General features: G+C 40.8%; 1 protein-coding gene across 2 annotated transcripts in view; it reads right to left on the minus strand.

The window, feature by feature from the left end:
- RORA (RAR related orphan receptor A) overlaps nucleotides 1–25,040 on the minus strand; it is a 562,535-nt gene that overhangs the window by 17,059 nt on the left and 520,436 nt on the right. For both annotated transcript variants that reach the window (XM_069765693.1, XM_069765695.1), the window contains one exon: nucleotides 6,785–6,870. In XM_069765693.1, coding sequence (XP_069621794.1) covers nucleotides 6,785–6,870 — 86 coding nt within the window. The remainder of the gene's footprint in view (nucleotides 1–6,784; nucleotides 6,871–25,040) is intronic.

The raw sequence follows: 25,040 nt of genomic DNA on the forward strand, positions 1-25,040 counted from the left end.
CAGAGTTGTCACCCCAATCGCGCTTGCTTCCTCACAGCTCCCAAGTCTCCAGCTGCCCATCTGAGCATGGAGTAACACACATGGTTGAGTCTGTAGAGCTGTTTACACATACTATAGCCTGGGAATCAGATGTCTGCTCCAGAGCTTATGTGAATCCAGAAGAGGAAATGATCTGCACTGATGCCCAGAATCTTTGCGAGTCGGATCCAGGCCCAGATGAAAAAGGTTCTGAGCATAATGTAGACCCTCGTTCCCAAACTGTAACTCCTGTTGGTGGAGACAATGAGGAAGATGATGATGAGACTGAGATACCTGATTGGAATGAAAACTTGACTTTTCGGTCGGGGCAGGAAGAGGTTGGCTCTGAGGACGACGGGTGCGAGAACACACAGGATGATGATGACGAGGTTGTAGACCCCACTTACTGTCAACCCCCAGTCCGCCAGTCCATGAGGTCAGCAGAGGAGTTGGAGGAGGATGCTAGTGATGAGTCTGACGACGAGGTAACGGTGCACCTTCCTGGACAGAGACGGAGTACTGGGTGGGGTCGTCTGCAGAGTTGTTTACTCATACTATGGCCTGGGATTCAGAGGTCTGCTCCAAAGCTTCAGTGTCTGCTAGTCAGCAGAGTAGCCCAGCCACCCACCGCCTGTTTACCTAAGTATTATTTTTAACGGCATCTGGCCCAGGAAATCCTTTTGGGCCTAGTAGAATTTGGTGCAACTTAGCAGCATACTTCACCCATGAAGCAAGCTACACCGCCTGTTTACCTAACTACTATTTTGCAACGGCATCTAGCCCAAGGAAATCCTTTTGGGCCTAGTAGAATTTGGTGCTACTCAGCAGAGTACCCCACCCATGAAGCAAGCTACACTGCCTGTTTACCTATGTACTATTTTTTAACGGCATCTAGCCCAGGAAATCCTTTTGGGCCTAGTAGCAACTTCTGCTACTCAGCAGAGTACCCCACCCATGAAGCAAGCTACACCACCTTCTTTCTTTCTCAATCTAACCCCTCGGCTCTGGGGTGTCCACTCTTCCTCCAGCTCTCTCCTTCTCACAGGTGGACTACCGCGTGTTTTCACACTGTGGCGAATCTTTTGGGCCCAGGCATAAGAAGTCGTCGAGGTAATGGATAATATGTGCCGCCTTACAAACGTCCATGACAACACATTCAAAGAAGCAACTAAACACCTCAAATAGTGAGCAGGATATGAAGCACCCCATGGGCAAACAGCGATCTATGTAGTATGCTCCTTCACAGAAGCAGCCCAATGGGAGGACACTATTCGGAGGCACAGGTAGTAACTGGAACGCCCCCTCAATGTCTGTAAGGGCCACCCTAATGGCCAAAAACTTCTTGACCCGCCTGATTGCCTTGTCAAAGGATGTACAGTACATAGTACTGTACTTGGTTCCGCATCGATGTTGTCGTTTACTGACCTGCCCCTTGGCTATGACAAATGGTGGGTTAGTCTGAATGTATTGGGTTCATTTTTTGGCACAACTCCCAACGGGGGTACCACTATGTCTTCTAAGGAAAGTGTTCTGAATGGACCCGCCGCCATTCTACCTAAAGATATTTATTTTTTTTGTCAAGACATCTGGGTGTTGGTTGAATGATTTTAGATTTTAACTCCAGCCTTTCTTGATTTTAGAAGGGCATGACATGCCTATATCTGTGTCTCCTCCTCCTTTTACTCTTCCACCTCTTTTCTTTTCGCATGACTATATGTAGTTGTGACTTTTCCATGTGTTTGTTGTGTCTTCTAAGCAGTATGTCAGCTTTTGGACACCTTTTAAGGTGTTTGCTATGTGTTTTCCATGTGTTTGTATGTGTTTGTGTTTGCCTGCCATTGGTTTCAATGAGGTTTGACGGTGTTCGTCAAACGTTCGATGAACAGTTCGGCAAACACCTCCCTGTTCAACGAACCGAATCCGAACACTAGGGAGGTGGCTCAACACTACACCTTAGCACCTTGATTGACATCTCGCTCTGCACAGATGCACTACAGAGTTGGCTGTCAAAGTGCCGAAGTTGTAAGAAGTGACTGTAAGCCACTTCATGCACTCCCATATGACCGAGAGCCAGCACTTCTGGGGCTGCATTGTAACCCTTTTTACCTGAACAATTAACGCGTATAAGGGTTAATCAAACAGAAAGGTTCCCTTTAAAAACTCAGAACTTTTCATAAAATGTTGTCTCAGGACCGGTTACAAGCTGTCAGATTCTATTTTGTAGTACTGGTTGCTGGTAGTTGTGGAGCTGCAAGTGAGCACATCCTAAGTTTGTGTAGGCAGAAACTCCCTTCAACCCATAAGGCCACAGTCACACATTCAGAATTTGGTGAGTTTTTTTACCTCAGTATTTTTAAGTCAAAACCAGGAGTGGATAAAAGATGAAGAAGTAGTGACGTGTTTCTATTACACTTTTCCTCTGATTGTTCTACTCCTGGCTTTGACTTAGAAATACTGAGGTAAAATACTGAACGTGTGCACATGGCCTACGACGGCCATTTCTTTCTGCACCCCTTTCACGCTCTGTAAGTCTAAGTTTAATTGCAGATTCAAGATAAATTTGCAATAGAAAATTAATCCCTGTCCAGGTTGTTTTCAAAGAACTGTCATTTTATGAGCGTACATAACACCCTGAAATTAAGTTTCTATTTGGCGTAACTATTTTTGTGAAGCACTTTGTTAATAACGTTGATACCACATCCTCTAAGGGAACTTGTGCATTTTTGTAGTTTTGTTGCAATTTTTTCTTTGATCGTCACTAAACCACCAAATGTGATGAAGCACGTATATATTTCAATCATCACATTGTATAGCACTGTGTACTTACAATTTCTCATTTTGCTTTTCTACCCAGCTAATTCTTCTCTTTTCTCTGCTCTATGAAGAAACAGGAAGTGCCTTGCGCCTGCAGAAATCAAGTCCTACTCCTTAACCAGCTGCTCACCCTCTCCTCTAACATTGACTTTTGCAGTGCCTGATGACTCATACTGTGAAAATTGACCTCCTGTTTCTACATAGAGCTTAGAAGGATTCAGCTAGTCAGTTTTTCATCACGTGATGTCATAGACCCAATGGAAAAGAGAATAATTAGCTGGGTAGAAAGACATATTGAGCAATAGTAAGTGCAAAGAGCTATATAATTTGATGACTGCAATATATTACGAGGATAAGAATTTTGATGGGAGGAGGATCCAAGAAGTATCGTTTCTCCTTGCGGAGAGTGACATGTTAAGCATGTCGAGATAAGAAGACTTAAAGCGGCAATGCTCCTCTGGGAAATATGCAAATTGTCTCTTCAGCGAGGGAGAGGACTAGAACTCTAGTGCCAGCTATTGGAAGTAGCAATACTAACAGTCAATGTCGACCCTTAAAAGGAATGTTTCTTTAACTTTTTCAAATTTCTTGGTGAAAGCAGATATGTACATTAAAATTCCTCTTATTTAATTATTGTACAGTCAAGATATTTTGGCCATCTGCATCTTATAAATTTTATGCACTATTTTTCACAGTCACCTCTTCTTCGACTCGTTCCGGACGAGTGTATTATAGGTTTGTGCAGGCTCGGACTGCTCCACAGGGGAATAGGTGAAATTCTTCAATGGGCCCTTCCGATGAGCCCAAACTCCAATATGTGGGCAGTGGTTGGCAAAAAATATTTGAGAAAAAAAAACATTGAAGTGGGAAATACCCAACTAAATCGTACAACCCACAATAAATGTATATGACCGCAAAAATTGAGTGGTAACATTAAAACGTAACTTTTACTAAGGCCATTAAAAGCAACACAATTTTTCAATGCTGCCTAAAAATAAGGAACTCCAACCTTCATTAAAGTGCCTATTGCAGCCAGTGGAGATCCCTTCCCTCTTAGGGTATGTTTCCACGGTCAGTAAACGCTGCGGGTTTGACGCTGCGTTCATCCGCAGCGGCAAGATGTTACAGCATAGTGGATGGGATTTGAAGAAATTCCATCTTCACTATGCATGCACAGATGCCCACGGCTTCCCTGCGGAGACGGACATATGGCACGTCTTTCGAGACTGCAGCATGTCAATTTATCTTGATGAGACTAGTCTGACAATGGTCAGAGCGTGGATAACACCAAGCCGTGATTTAGGACCACAGAAAACATAGAATGCAAATAATAGTACATACATATTTAGAAGGCGTCCTTACAAATGTTGGTAATGTAAATTAATGTTTGTTAAACAGGAAAATAAGGAACGTCCTCTCCCATTTGATGACGATTCACAAGTGGAAGGGAGGAGAAGTATTCAAATTCTGGTTCATATCCAGAGATCTGGGACAAGGAATATAGCTCTATAAATCCCTAGGAAGGACTACAATATCCTACAATCCCCAATTGCTCCAGCTTTGACTAGGGCAGTCCACAGATAGACAGGGAAAGTGCAGGACCTTCATAGTATATTCTATAATGATTTAGGGGGTTGGACCCTATCTGAGTACCTGTATATCCAAGCATAACTCTATTTATGAAAATAAATCACATCCTATTTTTGGTCTGTGTCACTTTTCGAAACCCTTGTTGCATGCAATTTTTTCATATGAAGAAAAAAAAATAATAATAATGTCTTAGCTTCTCCTAACCATTAAACAGTATAATTCAGACAGAACACGCATGACCTCAGCGCACGCTTTTTGATGGGACCATTGACTTGCATTGGTGAATTTGATCTGCAACACCAATTAAATAAGGACATGTTAATTGGCTCATTGATTGCAATAGGTCTGTGATCTATTCATAAAAATTATGCTGCGTGCACATACCAAAAAAAAAGAAAAAAATGATGTGTGAAAGAGCCCTAAAGTGAGACACAATAGTTAACGCTAATGTAATAAAAGTGAATTACTAGCGTATTAGAGTAGAGGTTTTCAGAAATATGTCCCTAAGGTCTTGGCACTGCATAAAAAATTACCTGAAGCAGTCATGAAAAATTAGCAAATGAGAAAACATTGCCTGTAGTAAAAAGAATCTACAACTCCACATCAAGGCTATGTTCATGCGTTGCGTTTTTGCAGCTTTTTTTTAATGCATTTTTTTCAGCTGCGTTTCACAGTACCAGCAAAAGTCTGAGATTTCAGAAATCTCTATCACACCTTGCTTTTTTTTTTTTACTGTCAAAGAGTTGTGTTTTTGCACAATACAGCAGGTCAATTCTTTTACCATTTTTGCATCGTTTTTCACTCACTGAAAGCAATGGATAATGCAAAAAAACACTGAATAAAATGCAGTTATCAGGTTTTGCTGCCTTTTTGGTGCCAAAACCTGCTGAAGTTGAATCAGATTCTTTTTTATGCACTAAACTTTATCAGCATGCACATGAGACAAATGTATCCTGACAAAAAAGTAGTAAAAAAAAAAAAAAGGCACTAAAAACGCAGCAAAACCTCATGCAGATACTCAGCAAAACCTGCTTTCTTTAGTTGCTTTATTGCCAACAGAGCAAGTATTGCCTACGGAAAAACACATCAAAAATACAACGTGTGTACATAGCCTAAAGTGGTAGCATCATCCAGAATTAAAGGGGTTGTCTGATACCTATAATGTCCTTTATAAGCATCTATATTTATGCCCTCCACACTTTTGAAACTTGCTTTATTATAAGATTCCCTACCAATCTCCCTATCCTGCCATTTGCGATATATATATTTTTTCCTTATTTCTTTATTCCTGTGAAGTTTAATTTGAGGGAAGTCTCAAAACGAGACACCAAAGAAGGATGACCCTGCAGTCATTGCTCAGCAGCTTTTATCACCCACCGTGAAACAGGATGTCATGAGGGGGTGGTGCTGAGGTCACTTACCAGTTTCTGTCACTCCTGTCCCATGAGGACATTCTATTTCAGGGGGGTGACTGAGAATTGACCGTAGATTCAGTCCCCACCATTCGCATCTTCAGTGTCTGTTGTCTCACTTCTTTGCTGCCGTAGTCCTTGCTTCTGACAATGTTGCCTGTTTCGCTGAAACAAATTGTTATCAGGGATTGGTGATAGAAGCAGGGTGAGTGACATTAGAACCACAACGTGATAATTCATCTCAGGGTGGTGACAGAACCTGTGAGGGCGCTTGTGTCACTCGCCCTGTTTTTATCATCGACCTTTGATAATTTGTTATGGGGAAAAAGGTGGTGGTATCAGAAGCAGGGACTTTAGGGGAGGCAACAGTGTGGCAGCGGCCAATGAAGATGTGGGTGGCAGAGACAGAAGATGAGGTCAATTCTCCATTATCCCCCACCTCACTCCCCCTGAAAAAGGACATCAGGAGATGGTGGTGACAAAAGCTGTGATAAATGGCGGCAGCACCATCCCCTGATAACATCCTGTTTCACTGGGGGTGATAGTTGTATCCTGTTTGACACTTCCGGAGTCCCCTCAAATGAAACATCCCAGGAATTAAAGAAAAAACGCACATATGGGGAATGATAGGAATTTTTTTTATAATAAAGCATATTACAAAAGAAGTTAGGGCTTAAAAACATAAATTTATAAAAAAACCATTATAGGACTGGACAACTCCTTTAAGATTTAGTGATGTGTACTGGTATCACATCATTACCACTATGCAGCTTCCTGGCATAGCTAACTATTAAATAAGTTGCATATCAATACATTATTTTCTGATCAAAGTGTTTTGATCTACACCCAAGAAAACTTATCAGAATCTAAACCAGAGACTTATTCTCTATCTGATCATAGTTATGGCTTATGTGAAATAAAGACAGTGTTCCCACTGTCACATACTGTACCTTGCAACCCTCGCAGGTGATGACCCCGTAATGGATGCCTGATGATTTGTCTCCACAGATTTTGCACGGAATTATTTCGATTTGAGCTGAAGAATGAGAGGAGAGAGCGGAGTTAATTACCTTCCATTTTAATAGATGTACTAGATGAACCCATGCTAAATATTCCAGGCAGCGACGTGAGCCTGCTCCCCTCCTAAGGGCTCCCATCTAAAATTATAGTTGCTCATTATCAAAAGGCTTTTGGGTAATTAAAATGGGTCAGATGAGGTGCCAAAAGATCTAGAACATACAGATTTGTGCATAAATATACAGATAAAACTGTGTGGTAATGCAAACTGTTGGATTGGTTCATACCAGGAAGAAAGAAAGCTTGTTTTCCCAATCTGACAACGTCTAAATGAATCGGTATGAGTTTCCTCAAAAACAAAGCACAATCCTCAATCATGCATAGATAATGTACCCGACCACAGAACAGGAGATATGTAGAGGAAAGTAATGATATTAGAGGCAGATATTGTATGAACTGACACTAGTCCAGCTCCTACATTGGCTGAAAACAGGGAACACAGGTTCTATTAGGCTACCTTCACACTTCCGTTTTCTGGGGTCCGTCGTGGTGCAGTAAAATGACGTATCGACAGACGTCATGAAGAGAGGTAAAAACGTGTGCGACGGATCCAGTGTAATGACGAGAGAGAAAGAGAAAGAGAGAAAGAAAGAGAGAGATTGATTTGCCAGACTTGAAAATCCTTCTGGGCATGCTCAGAAGGGAAAAACTGGATCCGTCGCTGGATTCCAGTGTGTGACGGATCCTGCGTCCATAGGCTTCCATTGTAGCCCACGAAGTGCAGCGCAGGATGCGTCACTGAACGATTTTCCGACGTGCACAAAAAACGTGACAATGAAAGTTTTCTCTGCACGACAGACCGCTATTTTACGACGGATCCAGTGCACGAAGGATGAAACGGATGGCAATCCGTCAAAATCCGTTGCTAATACAAGTTTATGGGAAAATGCAGGATCCTGCTAATTTTTTTGCAGGATCCTGCATTCTCAAAAATCGCCGGATTGTGACGGTTCTGAAAAGACGGAAGTGTGAAAGTAGCCCAAGTTTGTTGTGTGTGTCTTTAAATCTCCATCTTCATAGTTTTCTTCACCAACTATTTTTTCTTATTCGAAAATATTGGCAAAATAGATACAAACACATCCAAAGCATATATTTACCCCTACATATACCAGGAACTGACGGGAAGATCTCCGCCATTGTCTATTGTTGAAAAAGGCAACAAGGAATTCAAGCTTTAGCAAATCTAAGCCGACTCCGAGACTGCCAGGTAAAGGAGAACCAGAATTATACAGGACATCACTATGCAAACAACAGAGCAAATATTACATTTGCAAACCTAAAAGATCTCTGACATTAAACCAAAAGAGCTCTGATCCTTATAGGTATGGACTCCACAACTCCACTAAAGTTGTCCTGGTTTCTGGCACCAAGACAATATGCAGGGGACTCTCTACGTCTTGTAAGCCGTGGCGTGGAGTCTTCATACATGTGTTTTTCTAGCAATACTTCATCAGTTTCAGATTTAGGAAATTTGGAAGCCAACACCTTGAAATCCTCATTTTATCTTCCTCAAGCCTTACCTGAACAGTTTTTGCTGTGTGGTAGGCATATTAAACTGCTGGACGAGACCACTGCCACTATATAACACCACTGCCATGTAAGGGTCTGCAGCAATGTTTAGGAGGGTGATACATGTCAAACATGTGAATGTCACATGACTGCTGTCATACGGATGGGGGACCCAAGGATTCCCAACAGAACAGTGTCCAGATCATCTTATCGGTTCCACAACCTTTCATTTTTACCAGAGGGCATTTTCGGGACATCTTTTCCCCAGGTAAGGGGCAGATGCAAACCTGGTCATTTGCATGAAAAACATTCATCAGACTATACAACTTCTTTCATTACTTCATGGCCTAGCTCTGATGCCTATGTGCCAAATTTCGGCACTTTCAGTAGTGAACAGGGGTCAGCATGTGACACGGACTAGTATGTAGCTATGCATCCCCATAAGCAGCAAGCTGCGAGGCACTGTGTGTTCTGACTCCATCTATAGCTATTAAGAACTTTTTTACTTAATTTGTGCTATGTTAGCATTTCTTTTGGTTTGTACCAGACAGCTAGCCTTTACAATTACATCAATGATCACCGACACCGATGATGCTGGCGCAATTTCGCCGTTTCTCCCCTCATTTTAGGTACTATCTAGAGGTAGGAAGATTGATTTCTGGCACTCCAGTCCATTGGCCAGGTCAGTAGACTCTGGGAGCTGGATGGGAAGCTTGCAAATCCCTTACCATCTGGGATTCTTTTGATTATCCAGAGCTGTGCATAACCTTACAATGACTACATTGAGCCAGCTGGGCTTATAAACCAATGTGTGAGGGTTTCTGAAAAGTAAGAGAAGGGCCAGAGTACCGTGAATCGATACGTCCATTTTTAGCACTAAACACCCCACATCTTGCTCCAACCTTGTCTAGTTAACCAAACTTGGCCATTGTCAAAGTTGCTCAGATTCCTAAGCTTGACCATCTGGCTTCCAGCACAAAATGTAAAGAAGTGACTTCCCTGGCTGCTTAACATATCCTATCCCATGATGGGTGCCATCGTCATCTTGGTGAGATAGTGCATCAATGCAATTCGTTTCACCTGTTATTGTTATGGCTGATGATATGCATTTGTAATGTCTTATGTCTAACAGCCTAGTCCCAGCAGGCCGCATTTGTGACCAGTAATCCGTCATGTACAGGACTGTCATAGTGAAAATGTATGATGTGTTAGCAGTCACACTGCTCTGTGTGATTACATCTACACACGGATGATGAATACGCTCTTTACTGTGATGCTGAGTATCTTCATACCAATATTAATCACACTGCTCTCTAGGATGATGCACAGTTACACTGGTAATGAAGATTTCCATTTGTATAATGATCCAGAGCAGGAGAACACACGACATAACACGGCCGCTGCCCCACATAAAATAATGGTGCAAAGTATGCTCAGAATGATGGATGCTCGTGCTCCGCGTAGAATATACAGATCAGCGAGACCACGCTCTACCTGCACCGTGCACTGTACTGGGACTCCCATTACCTTGTGGCATTGGATATTGTGTAAACGCACTGCGTACAACGGATTTAATTACTAATAGAATGAGTCTCCACTACATATTAATACTCTTCTAGTCCCCTATCTTGCCTTTATCGCTACAGCTGGAAATGAAACCTTCGTCTGCCACCGCCATGCATAGAGGTGAACACGGATCTTCACTTTCAGACAAACCATATCCTGCAGGCAAAGTAAAACAGTGCAGAAACTCATCCAAAGCTCCTTTACGGAGAGGAGCGAATCTCTCAAAATAGGTTTCAGGGATAAGAGCTCTAATGGTAGGCAGATTCATTTCAACCCAAAGCAAACCTGAACTTTTAAGCAAATTTGTAATGAATTCAATTAGTTCAACTGTTCTCCTTTATTATCTTGTGCCCACTGCACCTGCTTTTTGCATATGTGCATGGTTACAGACATTTATTGAGACGGGAGAGGACAAACTTGATTTGATTTTATAGGAGAATACTATGTAAAAGTTATAAATGAACAGGCCTTTGAGAATTTACAGAGATCTTCTAATACATCGAACTTTACTCCTTTGCCACAAAGTGTATTTCCTTCTACCACACATGCCAAGGTCATCCGGCTATCAAGTCATTCCAAAAGTTCTCTCTCAATCTGGCACCCTCAATCTCATGATCAAGACGGAAATAGGTTTCTACAATTTTTTGGGAAAGCCATTTCTAGCCTTTATTAAAAACACTATCGAGATGCCAAAAACAGTAGTGATCCAGTTCTTACACCTGTTAGCGTTTTGGGACCTCTTTTTAAAAGAAATCCATTTGGACATGTGGACAACTTATATTGGGATACGCTCCAAATTAAAAGATAGTTCAACAAGTTGTATATAAATAGTAATTCTTAAGGGATTATTTTCCCAATACTCTAAGTTACAAAAGACGCACAATGTCAAAGTCTTATTGAGGTCCCTTTGACCTGCTAACATGACTTTGACTGTGCAGCCCTACTCTAAAGAGTCATTATAAAATATGGTACTGCAAGATGCAGAAAACAGAAGCCTTTTCACGTTTATGACCTAAAAGTGTGTTGTTGTTTTTTTTTTTTTAATTACCTCCTAATCTGTTGGGGTTAGTTCACACCAATTTGCAACACCAAAGTCTTACTTGTCAAGCAATAACTTGATCAACAGTTGTGTTGAAATTCTTTGCATGACAGGGAGGGGGCACTACTGAATAGAAGAACTGCCAAAAAATGGCTATTCAGCCATAGTATGCGGAACGAATATATAGATTTCATCTAGCGTCTTAGACACATGCATGTTTTCATAGTATATAGTTTGGTTTAACACCTATGAAAACACAGACAAATGACATATGTCCATGCAACTGCAGATGAGTAGGCAGAGATGAAAGAAGGACTATATGAATATTCACACTGATTTGTTATCACGAAACACACATCCCCAGCAGATTAAAAGGTATATGAAAAGAATAACATGAAGTAACAGTGAGTCACACCGTGCCCTATAATCAGAATGTAATTAATTACACGGTACACGCAATCAGCCAAAATATTTCTCCCTTCCTATTGTTTATTCGGTGGAGAGGAGATAATAATAGTCAAGGCCGACGCTTACCAATAAAGGTGTTCTCTGATTTCATGCAATAAACCAATTCAACAAAACTTGGATTGACTGATACATAATTGTCTATTTCCTGAACATTACATCCCAGGGTCATTTGTGGACCCAAGGCTGCATTCACACATTGCTACAACCCTGATAAGAATGCCACCTGTCGCAATGCTCAAAAATCGTGGCAAAAATGTTGCGGGTTTTACCACAATTTGGGGAACATAAAGGCACATGGCCGCAACGTGTGAACAACAGAAGTATTAACAGATGTCAAATTCTCTTTTAATCAGATATTCTTTCCTCAAACCATAAAGTATTTTACCAGACTCCTGCTATTATATTAAAAGGTTCTGATTTCAATATATTTATTATATTCTTCATAGACACCCTTTCAGCACATATTTGCATATGGAAAAGGTGGTAAGGCATCTGTCTTTTAATTGAAAATGCAGCTAAAGTGCATCGTCATGCTCCCAGTGCACTTCCAGGCTGATTTGTATGTGGTTTCTGCACTAAATTTCGCATGACCGATGTATGCGATCAAATAAAAATGGAGGACATTTACTGTGCATTGATAGTAGTGACTAGCCGATAGCTATTCATCCCAACCCCTCATCATACATTATGCATTCTCAATAGAGCCTGCATGTTTTTTTCATACAGACGACAGGATATTGAGATGCCCGACAGCAGCCTATTTACCTTGAAAAAAAAAATGTTTTTTTAATATGCCTAACACTTTTTTCTCTAAGCATCTGTTCATGGAATGTCGGGACTTCACCATACAGGTTTCATGGTCCCTCCAAAGTGAATAAGTCTCCAGTTATCCAGGACCATTTTATTTTTCACTTATGGGCCTAAAAACGTACACAGTTGGCAACTACATGACTGTTGTGCCCGGCACCGATCTCTGCTGGCTCAGAGCTATCACGGACCGCTCCTGCCAGCGATTCTGCGGCTTCCGGTGACATAGCAACTGCTTCTCTTCCACTCTGCCTGGCGATGTCATGCTGATTGACAGCTGTTCCCCTGCTGCATAACGGTGAGGAGCTGGCTATCAATCAGCATGATGTCAGCAGTCGCATGCCACTGACAAAGCAGGTTGGAAGAGGAAGAGCTGCTCTGCTGAAGTGAAGCTGCATAATTGCCGGCTGGGGCGTCTGTGATCTCTCTGGGCTGGATAGAACAGGCAGATAGTTAGCAATTATCTACCTGTACGTTCTTAGCTCCACGAATAAAAAAAAAAAAAAGGCCCAGATGACCTCTGTAATGTGTAAGGGCAGGGACAAGAGAGAAGACTGTAATAGGGAGGCAGAAACTCGGGATATATATTAATGCCCATGATATATAGATATTATGTCAGAGCTTAGTAAGAACCTAACATACAGTATATAAATCATCAAAATTGTGCAACAAATGAAATATACAGTACAGACCAAAAGTTTGGACACACCTCATTTAAAGATTTTTCTGAATTTTCATGACTATGAAAATTGTACATTCACACTGAAGGCATCAAAACTATGAATTAACACATGTGGAATTATATACTTAACAAAAAAGTGTGAAAAAAATGAAATTATGTCTTATATTCTAGGTTCCTCAAAGTAGCCACCTTTTGCTATGATGACTGCTTTGCACACTCTTGGCATTCTCTTGATGAGCTTCAAGAGGTAGTCATCGTGAATGGTCTTCCAACAATCTTGAAGGAGTTCCCAGAGATGCTTAGCATTTGTTGGCCCTTTTGCCTTCACTCTGCAGTCCAGCTCACCCCAAACCATCTCGATTGGGTTCAGGTCTGGTGACTGTGGAGGCCAGATCATCTGGCAGAGCACCCCATCACTCTCCTTCTTGGTCAAATAGCCCTTACACAGCCTGGAGGTGTGTTTGGGGTCATTGTCCTGTTGAAAAATAAATGATGGTCCAACTAAAACACAAACCGGATGGAATAGCATGCCGCTGCAAGATGCTGTGGTAGCCATGCTGGTTCAGTATACCTTCCATTTTGAATAAATCCCCAACAGTGTCACCAGCAAAGCACCCCCACACCATCACACCTCCTCCTCCATGCTTCCCGGTGGGAACCAGGCATGTAGAGTCCATCCGTTCACCTTTTCTGCATCGCACAAAGACACGGTGGTTGGAACCAAAGATCTCAAATTTGGACTCATCAGACCAAAGCACAGATTTCCACTGGTCTAATGTCCATTCCTTGTGTTCTTTAGGCCAAACAAGTCTCTTCTGCTTGTTTCCGGTCCTTAGCAGTGGTTTCCTAGCAGCTATTTTACCATGAAGGCCTGCTGCACAAAGTCTCCTCTTAACAGTTGTTGTAGAGATGTGTCTGCTGCTAGAACTATGTGTGGCATTGTAGAGAATACGAAAGGCTAGCACTCGACTATTCAGGATGTGACGGTGCAAGTGAACGGAACCATAAGTCCCACGCAATATACAGATATATAATCACTGCACTCGTACTATGAAAATGCTTGTTGCAGGTGAAAAAGTTTATTGAAACCAGTGTTGCAGTAAAAAACAGTGGTGATGCGATAGGCATAAATGACGTTTCGGCCAGCTCGTGGCCTTGATCACAGTATCGCTGAAACAAATGACATAAAAACAAAATGAATAACTATATACAGAACATATTTACATATATACAGATCACGAACACATGTCAGAGAACCAAGATCAGAGTGGAACATATGATGTCAGTGCTCCTAATTCTTGAGGACGAAAAAACGAACAATCGGGAGGCATGGAGATAGATATGGCATGCACTGAAGCTAGAGGATAAGACGATGATGATAATGCAACATACCCTAGTAGGACAATTCCGTGTTTACTGCTGCAATACAGTGTTGCTAAGCGTATCAGCCAGAGAATGCGTACGGTAGTCCTAAAAAGTGATGAAACATGGAAGGTAATAGGAAATAATCAAGAGTATCACCAGAGGCTAAGATATATCTAGATGGAAAAAGACCATGACATACTTGCCAATCTATGTTTCTACTGCTCCTCATAAAGATATAGAAAATTAATTGATGCTGTACCATGGAGCATACATATAGGTGTGGCTGTAGGAACAGAAAAGAGTGAATTATCTGTTGGGTCCGTATGAGGTGGATAGGACAAATGGACTATGGTATACTTGCCAGTTTAGTGCTCCTAATGTATAAAGTGTACCGGGCCGGTCGGCGTAGTATGGAGCGCACATATGGGGCTGGCTATAGGGGATATATAAAATATATATAATGGGTTAAGTCCATATTAAGTCCATACTGGGTATAAATAGGTAACCAAAATGTACTTGCCGATTTAATTGTAGTACTATTCAAGCTATAATACACCGGATGTCCCCAGTATGTGGATGGTGCATAGGGATATAGCTGTGGGGACAGACGTATACAGGGTAAGTAGATTGTAAGGTAGGCTTATAACAGATAATTTTGTAATATATGCGCTACCTGCCAGTATGTAGATTCCGTCCCAATACAACTGTATAGATCCTGTGTTCTGTATGCAATGAGAGCAGTAGTGCACATAGATTTAGCTGTAAAAGAAACTGGTGTAAGGGTGAAGTGTAATGGGAAGCCCGAGTAACTTATCTGGTAAATGGGGTCCTCACATCCATAGTCCGCTGGTAGCGTTTGTGGTAGGGGGGGGCCGGCGTTGGTGGCCAAGTGGTGGATGCAGACACACACCGGGTCTTTGCAGAGGAGCGGCTGCCATGTCGGTTCTGGCAGCACTGTATATAGCCCCAGCTGGTCAGGTGACCGGATATACCTACTGGCGCCCGCATCTGCGCAGTCAGTGTGGAGCTAGGTGAAAGAGCCCAGGGCCGCCGACGCATGCGCTGTGAATAAAGGGCCATGATGCCGAGGGGGACGCCAGCAGCTGTGTTCTGTACCTCAGAGCTGCAAGATGGCGCCCGCGCCTGCGCGATGTGAAGCTGGATAGAGATCCAGTGTAACAGCGTTGTGGAATGTGCGTTCAATTTGCAACTCCCTTAGTGGAGAAAGAGGGACATATCAGCGTTGCTAGGGAGGAAGAGGAGCGTGTCAGCGTTGTTAGAGGGCCCATGTGGGATGTACTGGTGTTCCAATTACACCTCTCTGACCGACAACAGGGACACCCCAGCGTTACTAAGGGAGAAGGGGAAGGAGGGGGCGCTACAGCGTTACTCGTGTAAGATGTATTGAGAGATGTGATGTACAATTGTACAGGGTGCTGATCCTTAGAAACTCTGCAGACACCTTTTTCACCTGCAACAAGCATTTTCATAGTACGAGTGCAGTGATTATATATCTGTATATGTGTGGCATTGACCTGGTCTCTAATCTGAGCTGCTGTTAACCTGCGATTTCTGAGGCTTGTGACGCGGATAAACTTATCCTCAGAAGCAGAGGTGACTCTTGGTCTTCCTTTCCTGGGGCGGTCCTCATGTGAGCCAGTTTCTTGGCAGCGCTTGATTGTTTTTGCCACTGCACTTGGGGACACTTTCAAAGTTTGCCCAATTTTTCGGACTGACTGACCTTCATTTCTTAAAGTAATGATGGCCACTCGTTTTGCTTTACTTAGAATTTGTATTATGGCAAGAAAAAAAGCAGCTAACAGTTTATTCAGTAGGACTATCAGCTGTGTATCCACCAGACTTCTGCACAACACAACTGATGGTCCCAACACCATTTATAAGGCAAAAAATCCCACTTATTAAACCTGACAGGGCACACCTGTGAAGTGAAAACCATTCAAGGTGACTACCTCTTGAAGCTCATCGAGAGAATGCCAAGAGTGTGCAAAGCTGTCATCAAAGCAAAAGGTGGCTACTTTGAAGAACCTAGAATATAAGACATAATTTCAGTTGTTTCACACTTTTTTGTTAAGTATATAATTCCACATGTGTTAATTCATAGTTTTCATGCCTTCAGTGTGAATGTACAATTTTCATAGTCATGAAAATACAGAAAAATCTTTAAAATGAGAAGGTGTGTCCAAACTTTTAGTCTGTACGGTACATATTATCACGTTAATAAATTAATATGAGCTGTACAGATTAAGAAGCATTTTATTTTAGGAGAAATCATGCTATGTATACCCCGTCTAATACAATTACCTTCCCATTAATAGAATATAATATACGGTAACTATATTGCAATTTGTGAATAATTATTTTCACAGGCTTTGCACACACTAAGTTACTGTGAAACTACATTGGATGTAAAAGCAGGGCTGTGGAGTCGGAGCCCATTTTGGTGGAGTCAGAGTGGGTGTCATGGAAATTGAGGAGTCGGAGGTTTGGCTTACCGACTCCACAGAGTAAGAGTATTCAATGCTAATCATGACCAAATAGTACAGTATACTGAAACTGGGAGCCGGCTCAGACCAATCACCAGCTTACTGCTTGGAATTCCAGATTAATATAACTAACAATCATGGAAAAAGTTTTCTGATGTTTAGCAATTAATCCGGTGTGTTTCAATGCCAGGCAAACACGCAAGTCATATGAATGCTGGCACTACCCACAGTCTACGGTAACACCCATACTTTCCATATAATAGGGCAGAATTACATAGACTATAATTACAATTGCATAAGGATAACATGTATCAGACACAATGTAACAGGAAAGAGAAGCATGCTCAGACTAGCGCACATCCTACAGCTAGAATAGATCTACCCACGGAATACACAGCATACATGGACCCCATACCGCCTTTTATTTTTGACAAAAGTACTATTGACTCCCCAGCAGAGGAAAGTGGGAAACACTCTTTCCTTTCTGTGTTATGGGCAGAAGGCATCACATCCTACCCAGGCGTGTGATAAAGAAAATCTGCTCTTCCTTCAATGAAAATGGAAAATGAGTGCCTTTAGCTCCTAGTGTCCATGCAATTCATCAGATTGGGGCATCTCATAGTTTCTTCTGATTCAAGGGCGTCTTCTGATGGATGGATCATGTAAAAGGACAGAAGTACAAAAGTTTGTACACTGGTGTTTTCTCATAATAAACACATCACTCTTTATGGCTTTACTTAGCAAGCAAGCAATGATAATAATCAGACAGTATATTAATAATTAATGTCTGTACACCAATAAAAATACTCCAGGGTAAATTCACCACGTTAAATAGCTGCCCATAGCCTTGAAAGTAATTACAGTAATGCAATAAATGATTCTTTATATCTGAGATGTGCGGGGCTGCAAAGTTCGATTAACCTTCAGCAATCACCAGCAATAGTGTGAGAAATTATTATTAAAGCTCAAAATATGGCTGAAAAAAAAAAATCTGCACATTTTTGGGGCTCCGAGCCAATGCTTTTTTTTTTCTGGTTCTGACATCTTTCACTTTCATACTGGAGAGGACATTGGGAAATATGGCTAGAACTGGCACAAATGTGGCTAAAACTCACATTTTTGAGGACCTGATGAAATAACGTTTCCGTTAGCCTAATGTCCTATATTGGACAGTATATTGAGCAATATGGCTCAAAGTAATCTTTCAAAGGTCCTCTTTAATCAAGTACAACTTTGGCTAAAATCCCAATTTTTGGGATCCAGTTTAATAACGTCTTAGCTGGTTCTGACATCTTTTAGTTCAGTATTGGATATGACCTTAAGTAAAGATTAAAAAATAATTAAATGAAAATTGCAGTTCAATCATGTTATTATTGATTTAGATTTGCGAAAGGCTGAACTAACCTGAGAATAGGCAGGAAACGTTGTCATGAGGACGTGGTAGAAACACTGATAACTTATCAAAGAAGATATAAAATCGGTTTAATATTGTTATGTTCAAACCTGGTAGTTTTTCGGGAAACTATTGAATGACGCTTGTGCCTAAGTAAAGTAGCTAGTGGTACAATCGGTCAGATCCTACACTCTGCCGCTTTTAGGAGGTCAAAATTATTTCCTTAGCTATTATTTCACTAGCAATGTATTTTTATCTACAGGTCATGTAAGGTCTGCAACTTTTGAATCGGCCTCAGCTGGTTAGATTTAACTAGTAAATATACATATAGTATAATAAAAAGCCCTTTAACTGGTATCTTATGGTGATAAGCGAACGTGCTGGGATAAGGCGTTATGCTCTAGTACTAACCAAGTGTCTTTCGCGTGTTCGAAAAATATGTTCAAGTCCCCGCGGCTGCATGTTTCACGGCTGTTAGACAGCTGCATCATATGCAGGGATTGCCTGTTTGTAAGGCAAATCCTTAATGTATTGTGGCTGTCTAACAGTCGTGAGACATGCAGCTGCGGGGACTTGAACATATTATTCAAGCACGCCGAAGACACTCGGTTAGCACCCAAGCATGCTCGGATAGCACCTTAACCGACCACGTTCACCCATCACTAGTATCTAATAGATATATTCCGTATCAGATTACCAAATATTCTAGATTATAAAATAGTTATAGTCAAGTATATACAATTGTTTTTTTTAGGACAGAGAAAACGAAGTCACATATCCAAAATAAAATATGCAACAATACATACAATGTATTACTTTGGATTTTTTTTCTAACAGTCTTAATCGGTTATGTTTGCTCAGCGTTCTGTATCTGGTCCTAGGAGATTCCAAATTATCTGTTGTTTCTGCATTATTAGTTTCAGGAGTAAAGGAATTTTCTTCACATTGAAATTCTTTTGATTGCTCAGAACTAAAGCCATTACTATCATTACTAAGGGAGTAATAACTTCTAAACATTTGAAAATCATTTGATGGCCCATTCTCTGTCCATGGTGCTGATAGAGAATTTGAAAAATCCCACCATTTATCAGTAAAAACCACTTTCCCCGAAAATAAAAATAAAAAATAAAAAAGACACAGACCAATGAAAAACAAAACAGTGCTGGATACATGTTCTTATGTCAGGTTGTTAAAAATTCAATAAATAGGTTTCTGGAAATTCTAGATGAATAGGGACCACTATTTTGTTTTGCCAGATTCCCAATTAGCAAGCCAGTCTGGTTATACAACCATTTGGACATATTTGGCAGGGCTGTGGAGTCGGAGCCTATTTTGGTGGAGTCAGAGTCGGTGTCATGGAAATTGAGGAGTCGGAGATTTGGTTTAACGACTCCACAGCCCTGCCAGGGCTGTCGAGTCGGAGTCGTGGAGTCGGAGCCCATTTTGGTGGAGTCTGAGTCAGAGTCATGGAAATTGAGGAGTTTGAGACGGAGGTTTGTCTAAGGGTCTGTGCACACGTTGCGGATTTGGCTGCGGATCTGCAGCAGTTATCCACGTGTTGTACAGTACCCTATAAACCTATGGAAAACCACATCGGCAGTGCACATGCTGCAGAAACGTAGCGTTGTTTATTCCGCAGCATGTCAATTCTTTGTGTGGATTTCGCAGCGGTTTACACCTGTTCCATAATTGGAATCTGCAGGTGTAAAAACGAATGTGAAATCCGCACAAAAACTGCGGTAAATCCACAGGTAAGAGGCACTGCGTTTTACGTGCGGATTTTTCAGAATCTGAGCGGAAAAATCCGCACACGAACCACAACGTGTGCACATACCCTTACCGACTTCACAGCCCTGATATTTGGGCTCCATCATGTAGCAGCCTCCTATGTGATACAGCACAACTAGGCACTCTATACTATTCACGTGGCATGGGTGTTCTTCACTTCAAATAAGCGGCATGCCATATTATTCAGGTAACTTTGACGATGGCGACCGCTACATTTATTCGCCATTAAGAATTTTTGGAAAGTAAAATTATTATCCCAATGAACGCTACAATTACAGCCATACTAACTGTTGGCTATTCTAAACGCTTCAGGATAGAACGCACACACCTATTTACGAAATATTTTTATTTTTTACTATGAAGGGACAATGTACACTAATTTACACAATGTGCTGAGGGCTGTTAAAAAATAAAAAATAAGATTGCTTAATCCCTCTTAAAAAAAATCATCATCATCATCATCATCATTCACAATGAGGTCAGGGACGCATGTAAATTGGCTTACAGAACGCGGGGTTTTTATACTTTGATAGAGAGCGCCAAGTGTGCCAAATGTAAGCAAATACCACAATGTACAGAAAGAGGGCGCTATAATGCTTGCTGCTTACATGCAAGAATATTACACAAATCACCAGTTTAGCTCCTGAATGCTAATCCTTCCAAGTGATCATGATAGGATTACATGGCTGAACTATGCAGTTTGGGGTTGTCTAGTATGTCAAACACAGCAAGTAATCATAGATTATGTGGTTGAAAGGGAACCTGTCATGTTCTACATGCAGTCCGATCTGTGGACAGAATGGTACAGAGAATGAGAAGCTGAGCAGAATGAAATAGAGGTTTATTGGAAAATATTCAATATAACTTATTTAGTTCATTGCAATTCCTGCATACAAGTCCAGTGGGCGGTCTTTGCTGCGATCGACCACTACCTGCATTCACAGTCATAGCGGGAAGACTGTCAATCACTGACTAGGACCGCCCACTGGGCCAAGGATTACACTGACTAAACTATAAGTTTACCTGAAACTTTCCCACAAAATATATAACATTCTGATAACAGCAGACATAAGATTTTGAAAATCCTCCAGGCTGTGTAAGGGCTATTTGACCAAGAAGGAGAGTGATGGGGTGCTACGCCAGATGACCTGGCCTCCACAGTCACCAGACCTGAAGCCAATCGAGATGGTTTGGGGTGAGCTGGACCGCAGCGTGAAGTCAAAAGGTCCAACAAGTGCTAAGCATCTCTGGGAACTCCTTCAAGATTGTTGGAAGACCAATCCCGGTGACTACCTCTTGAAGCTCATCAAGAGAATGCCAAGAGTGTGCAAAGCAGTCATCAAAGCAAAAGGTGGCTACTTTGAAGAACCTAGAATATAAGACATATTTTCAGTTGTTTCACACTTTGTGAAGTATATAATTCCACAAGTGTTAATTCATAGTTTTGATGCCTTCAGTGTGAATTTACAATTTTCATAGTCATGATAATACAGAAAAATCTTTAAATGATAAGGTGTGTCCAAACTTTTGGTCTGTACTGCGTATATATATTTGGAGACATAAATGATTGGATTAGTGGTAAGGAAGGGATCAAGTGAGCAAATACGATGATTTTATTTTGTTCTTTGAACTTTATATTTTCATTTAACACCATTTGGTATTTATGATCAGCATATGAACCAGTTTATGATTTATGTGTAATTCACGATGAAGTCAAGGATGCATGGAAATTGGCTATAAAAGGTATATTTTAGTTAGTCTATAAACTTAAAACTCCAACTAGCGGCAGACTCCATTTTACAATTCAATCCAATGTATATGCAGGGCTGAAAATAACTACGGTAAAAAGGAACCAGCGTACAGGAAAAACTCGGACTTTTATTACAGATTCAAATCGGATACGATTTTAATCCTTAGATTAAGAAAACAAAGTGTTGAGGTGTAAAAATTTGCACTAAATTTCTAAGGCCATGCGGGTAAGGGAGGTAAAAAGGATGGAAATTCTTCAGAACTATTCAGAGTTATATCATATAGAATTTATATGCCATTACTTTGTGGATAGTTGTTAACCCTGTGGGCGTTTAGTGATGGCCATTACTGGTTTACATCCAAGCCTTGGCTTTTGACAAGGCAGATAGCCATACAATTAGGCCACGTTCACACGTTCAGTATTTTGCATCGGTATTTGTAAGCCGAACATGTGCAGTTGTTAGATCAGTGTTAGAGTTCCAACTAATAAAACTATACCCAAAGCACCAGGATCTGAATTGTAACATGACCTCTGCCACCCACACACGTTTTGCACATAAAGGGAAAGAAAAGTCAGCACCCCGTCTTCTTCTTACACAAGGATTATACATAAAGGTGTGATGCCTTGATACCAATGTAATGCGTAAGTTGGTGTATAAGTACCAGGGCGTGTATGAATTTATTAAGCTGTATGTACTGTACACATAATTATAAGGATGGTATACTAAACAGGCAAGAACAACTTACATAACTGCATTATTCCTGGCACTTCATCACAGCCACATTATATCATAAACGCATTGAGACAAGACAAGCTTGCACTTTAGTGGGACTGGTATGCATCACAAAGGTGAAAAGACACGCAGTGCAAGACCTTTCTTCAGCCCCCCATATATTCATACATTCACCTTTTTACCACTATATCAATTAGATTTCCAGTTGTGTGGTCTTAAATTCTTTAGCATTTTCTATTCTGCTTTTTTGTTATGCAGCGACCACATATATTACATCCCTGTATACAGACTGTAAATACCCATCAGTTCCTATAAAGGGATCAAAGTCTATTAACCCCTTAATGACCGCCAATACGTCTTTTAACTGACCTGAGATATAAGAGAATAGCCTCCCCATACAGGTAACAATCCAGCATCTGTCGGTTGTACACTATAGCTGACAACTTGCTGTACCAGCCACGATCAGTATTTGCACCTTCTAAATCTGTTTAACCCCTTAGATGCTGCTGTCAATAGTGACTACATCATTATAAATGGTTAACAGAGTGTGGGGGCTTCTTCTTTGTCACAATTGGTGCCCTCAGATCATGATTTTGTTGTCCTGATGTTTGCCATGGCAATTCATGACTAAATAGTGGCCTTAGAGTCTGACGGCTGTAGTAATCTGTTCAGAAGTTAGCGACATTTAGGTGATAAAAATACACTTTTTCATTTCTGTCATACCACTTTGCATTAATTCCTGTAAAGCACCTGAAGGGTTAATAAACTACCTGACAGCAGTTTTCAATATGTTTAGGGGTGCTGTTTTTAAAATGATATCATGTTTGTGGGTTTCCCAATATATGGGACCCCTAAAGTCACTTAAAACATGGATAGGTCCCTAAAAAAATAAATTTTGTAAATTTCTTTGAAAAAATGAAAAATTGCTGCTACATTTTTAAACCTCCTAAAATGCTAACAAAATAAAATAACATTTTACAAATGGTGCTGATGTAAAGCAGACATGTGGGAAATGTTATTTATTAATGGTTTGCTGTTGTATGACTATCTGGATTAAAGGGATAATCATTTAAATTTAGAAAATTGCTAATTTTTTAACATTTTTCTCAAATTTTTGATATTTTTTATAAATAAACACAAAAAATGTTGAACAAAATTTACCATTATCATAAAGTATAATGTGTCACGAAAAAACAATCTCAAAATCACTGGGATTTGTTGAAGCGTTGCAGAGTTATTACCACATAAACTGACACTGGTCAGATTTCAAAAATTTGGCTCGGTCACTAAGGGGTTAAAGTGACAAAAAAACATTTCCTAGGGGCTTCGATCTGTAAAAAAAAAAAATAATCTCCCTGGATCTAGCATAGGCTGCTCCACATTCTGCACCAACACACGAAAACGAGTCATCACCTTTCTACCACCAGCAGGACCGCTGCTACCTGTGACTGGCAGCAGTGGTCAGGTGACCCGAGCAGCACATCATCAGAAAAACATTAAATGACACACTGCTAAAGGACCCTGACCGCTGCAGCCAATTACAGGCCGCAGCGGTCCTTGTCCTGGTAAAACTATAATTTCTCTTCTTAGTTTGTTATTTTTAACAGATCCAAGCCCCATATTTTTCTTTTTGCCTGGACAACATCTAAGTTCAGTCACAAAAAAAACCAAAATCACACAGAATAGACGATCCAATGATTGTGAACATTTATATACATCTCTGACCAACCAAAAGAAAAATTGCTACATACAGCATGTATAAACCCCAAATCAGTAACAGTCTTATTTGTAGCCGGTGATCTCTCATAAACCATATGCTATTAGGGAAGCCGACCAAACCAGCAGCAGTGGAGACCCCTCGGAGAAGTGGCACATGGGGCATATAATGGGTGGGCGCTATAGAAATTTAAATTACACAGATTTTTCATAAAACATACAGATAGATGTTGTGTTCAGTGGGGAGCAGTAAGTAATCTTTGGGGGTTACGATGCGTAAAACCTTGGTCACACGTTGAGCGAGCATTCCAGCTGGATTCTTAATATTCTTATTTTTAACAAGCAGGGCAAAAATTCAAAAAGGCTAATTCGGCCATTTTGACATGGATTTTCAATGTAAGTATGCCAGCTTCATCCGGTGTTCGCGTCATATATATTAATCTAGTGACATATCCACTTTAAATGAGTTCAGTAATATCAGAAATTTATCTAAAATACTTGCATTATTAAACAACCCCTATAAAATTGAGAGCAGTCATATTGTCACAGATCCAGCTCCTGAGAACCAGCAACCATTTTTAAAGGAGGAAAGTGGTCACTGGCTGATCCATAAGGAAAATGTATTACATTTACTTAGATGACAGGGTGTCCGGATAATACATGTATGTTAAGAGACTGCCGAGACTGATAGTGACTGTGTGAAGGTTAATATAGGGGGTCCTAAACAGGTGACATTTTTAACATCCAACTGAGAATATATTGTACCTGTGAACTAAGTCCAGGAAAATAAATGTATACTGCCACTGGCT

This window comes from Ranitomeya imitator, chromosome 4 (genome assembly GCF_032444005.1).
Source record: "Ranitomeya imitator isolate aRanImi1 chromosome 4, aRanImi1.pri, whole genome shotgun sequence".
Classification (NCBI taxonomy): Eukaryota; Metazoa; Chordata; class Amphibia; order Anura; family Dendrobatidae; genus Ranitomeya; species Ranitomeya imitator.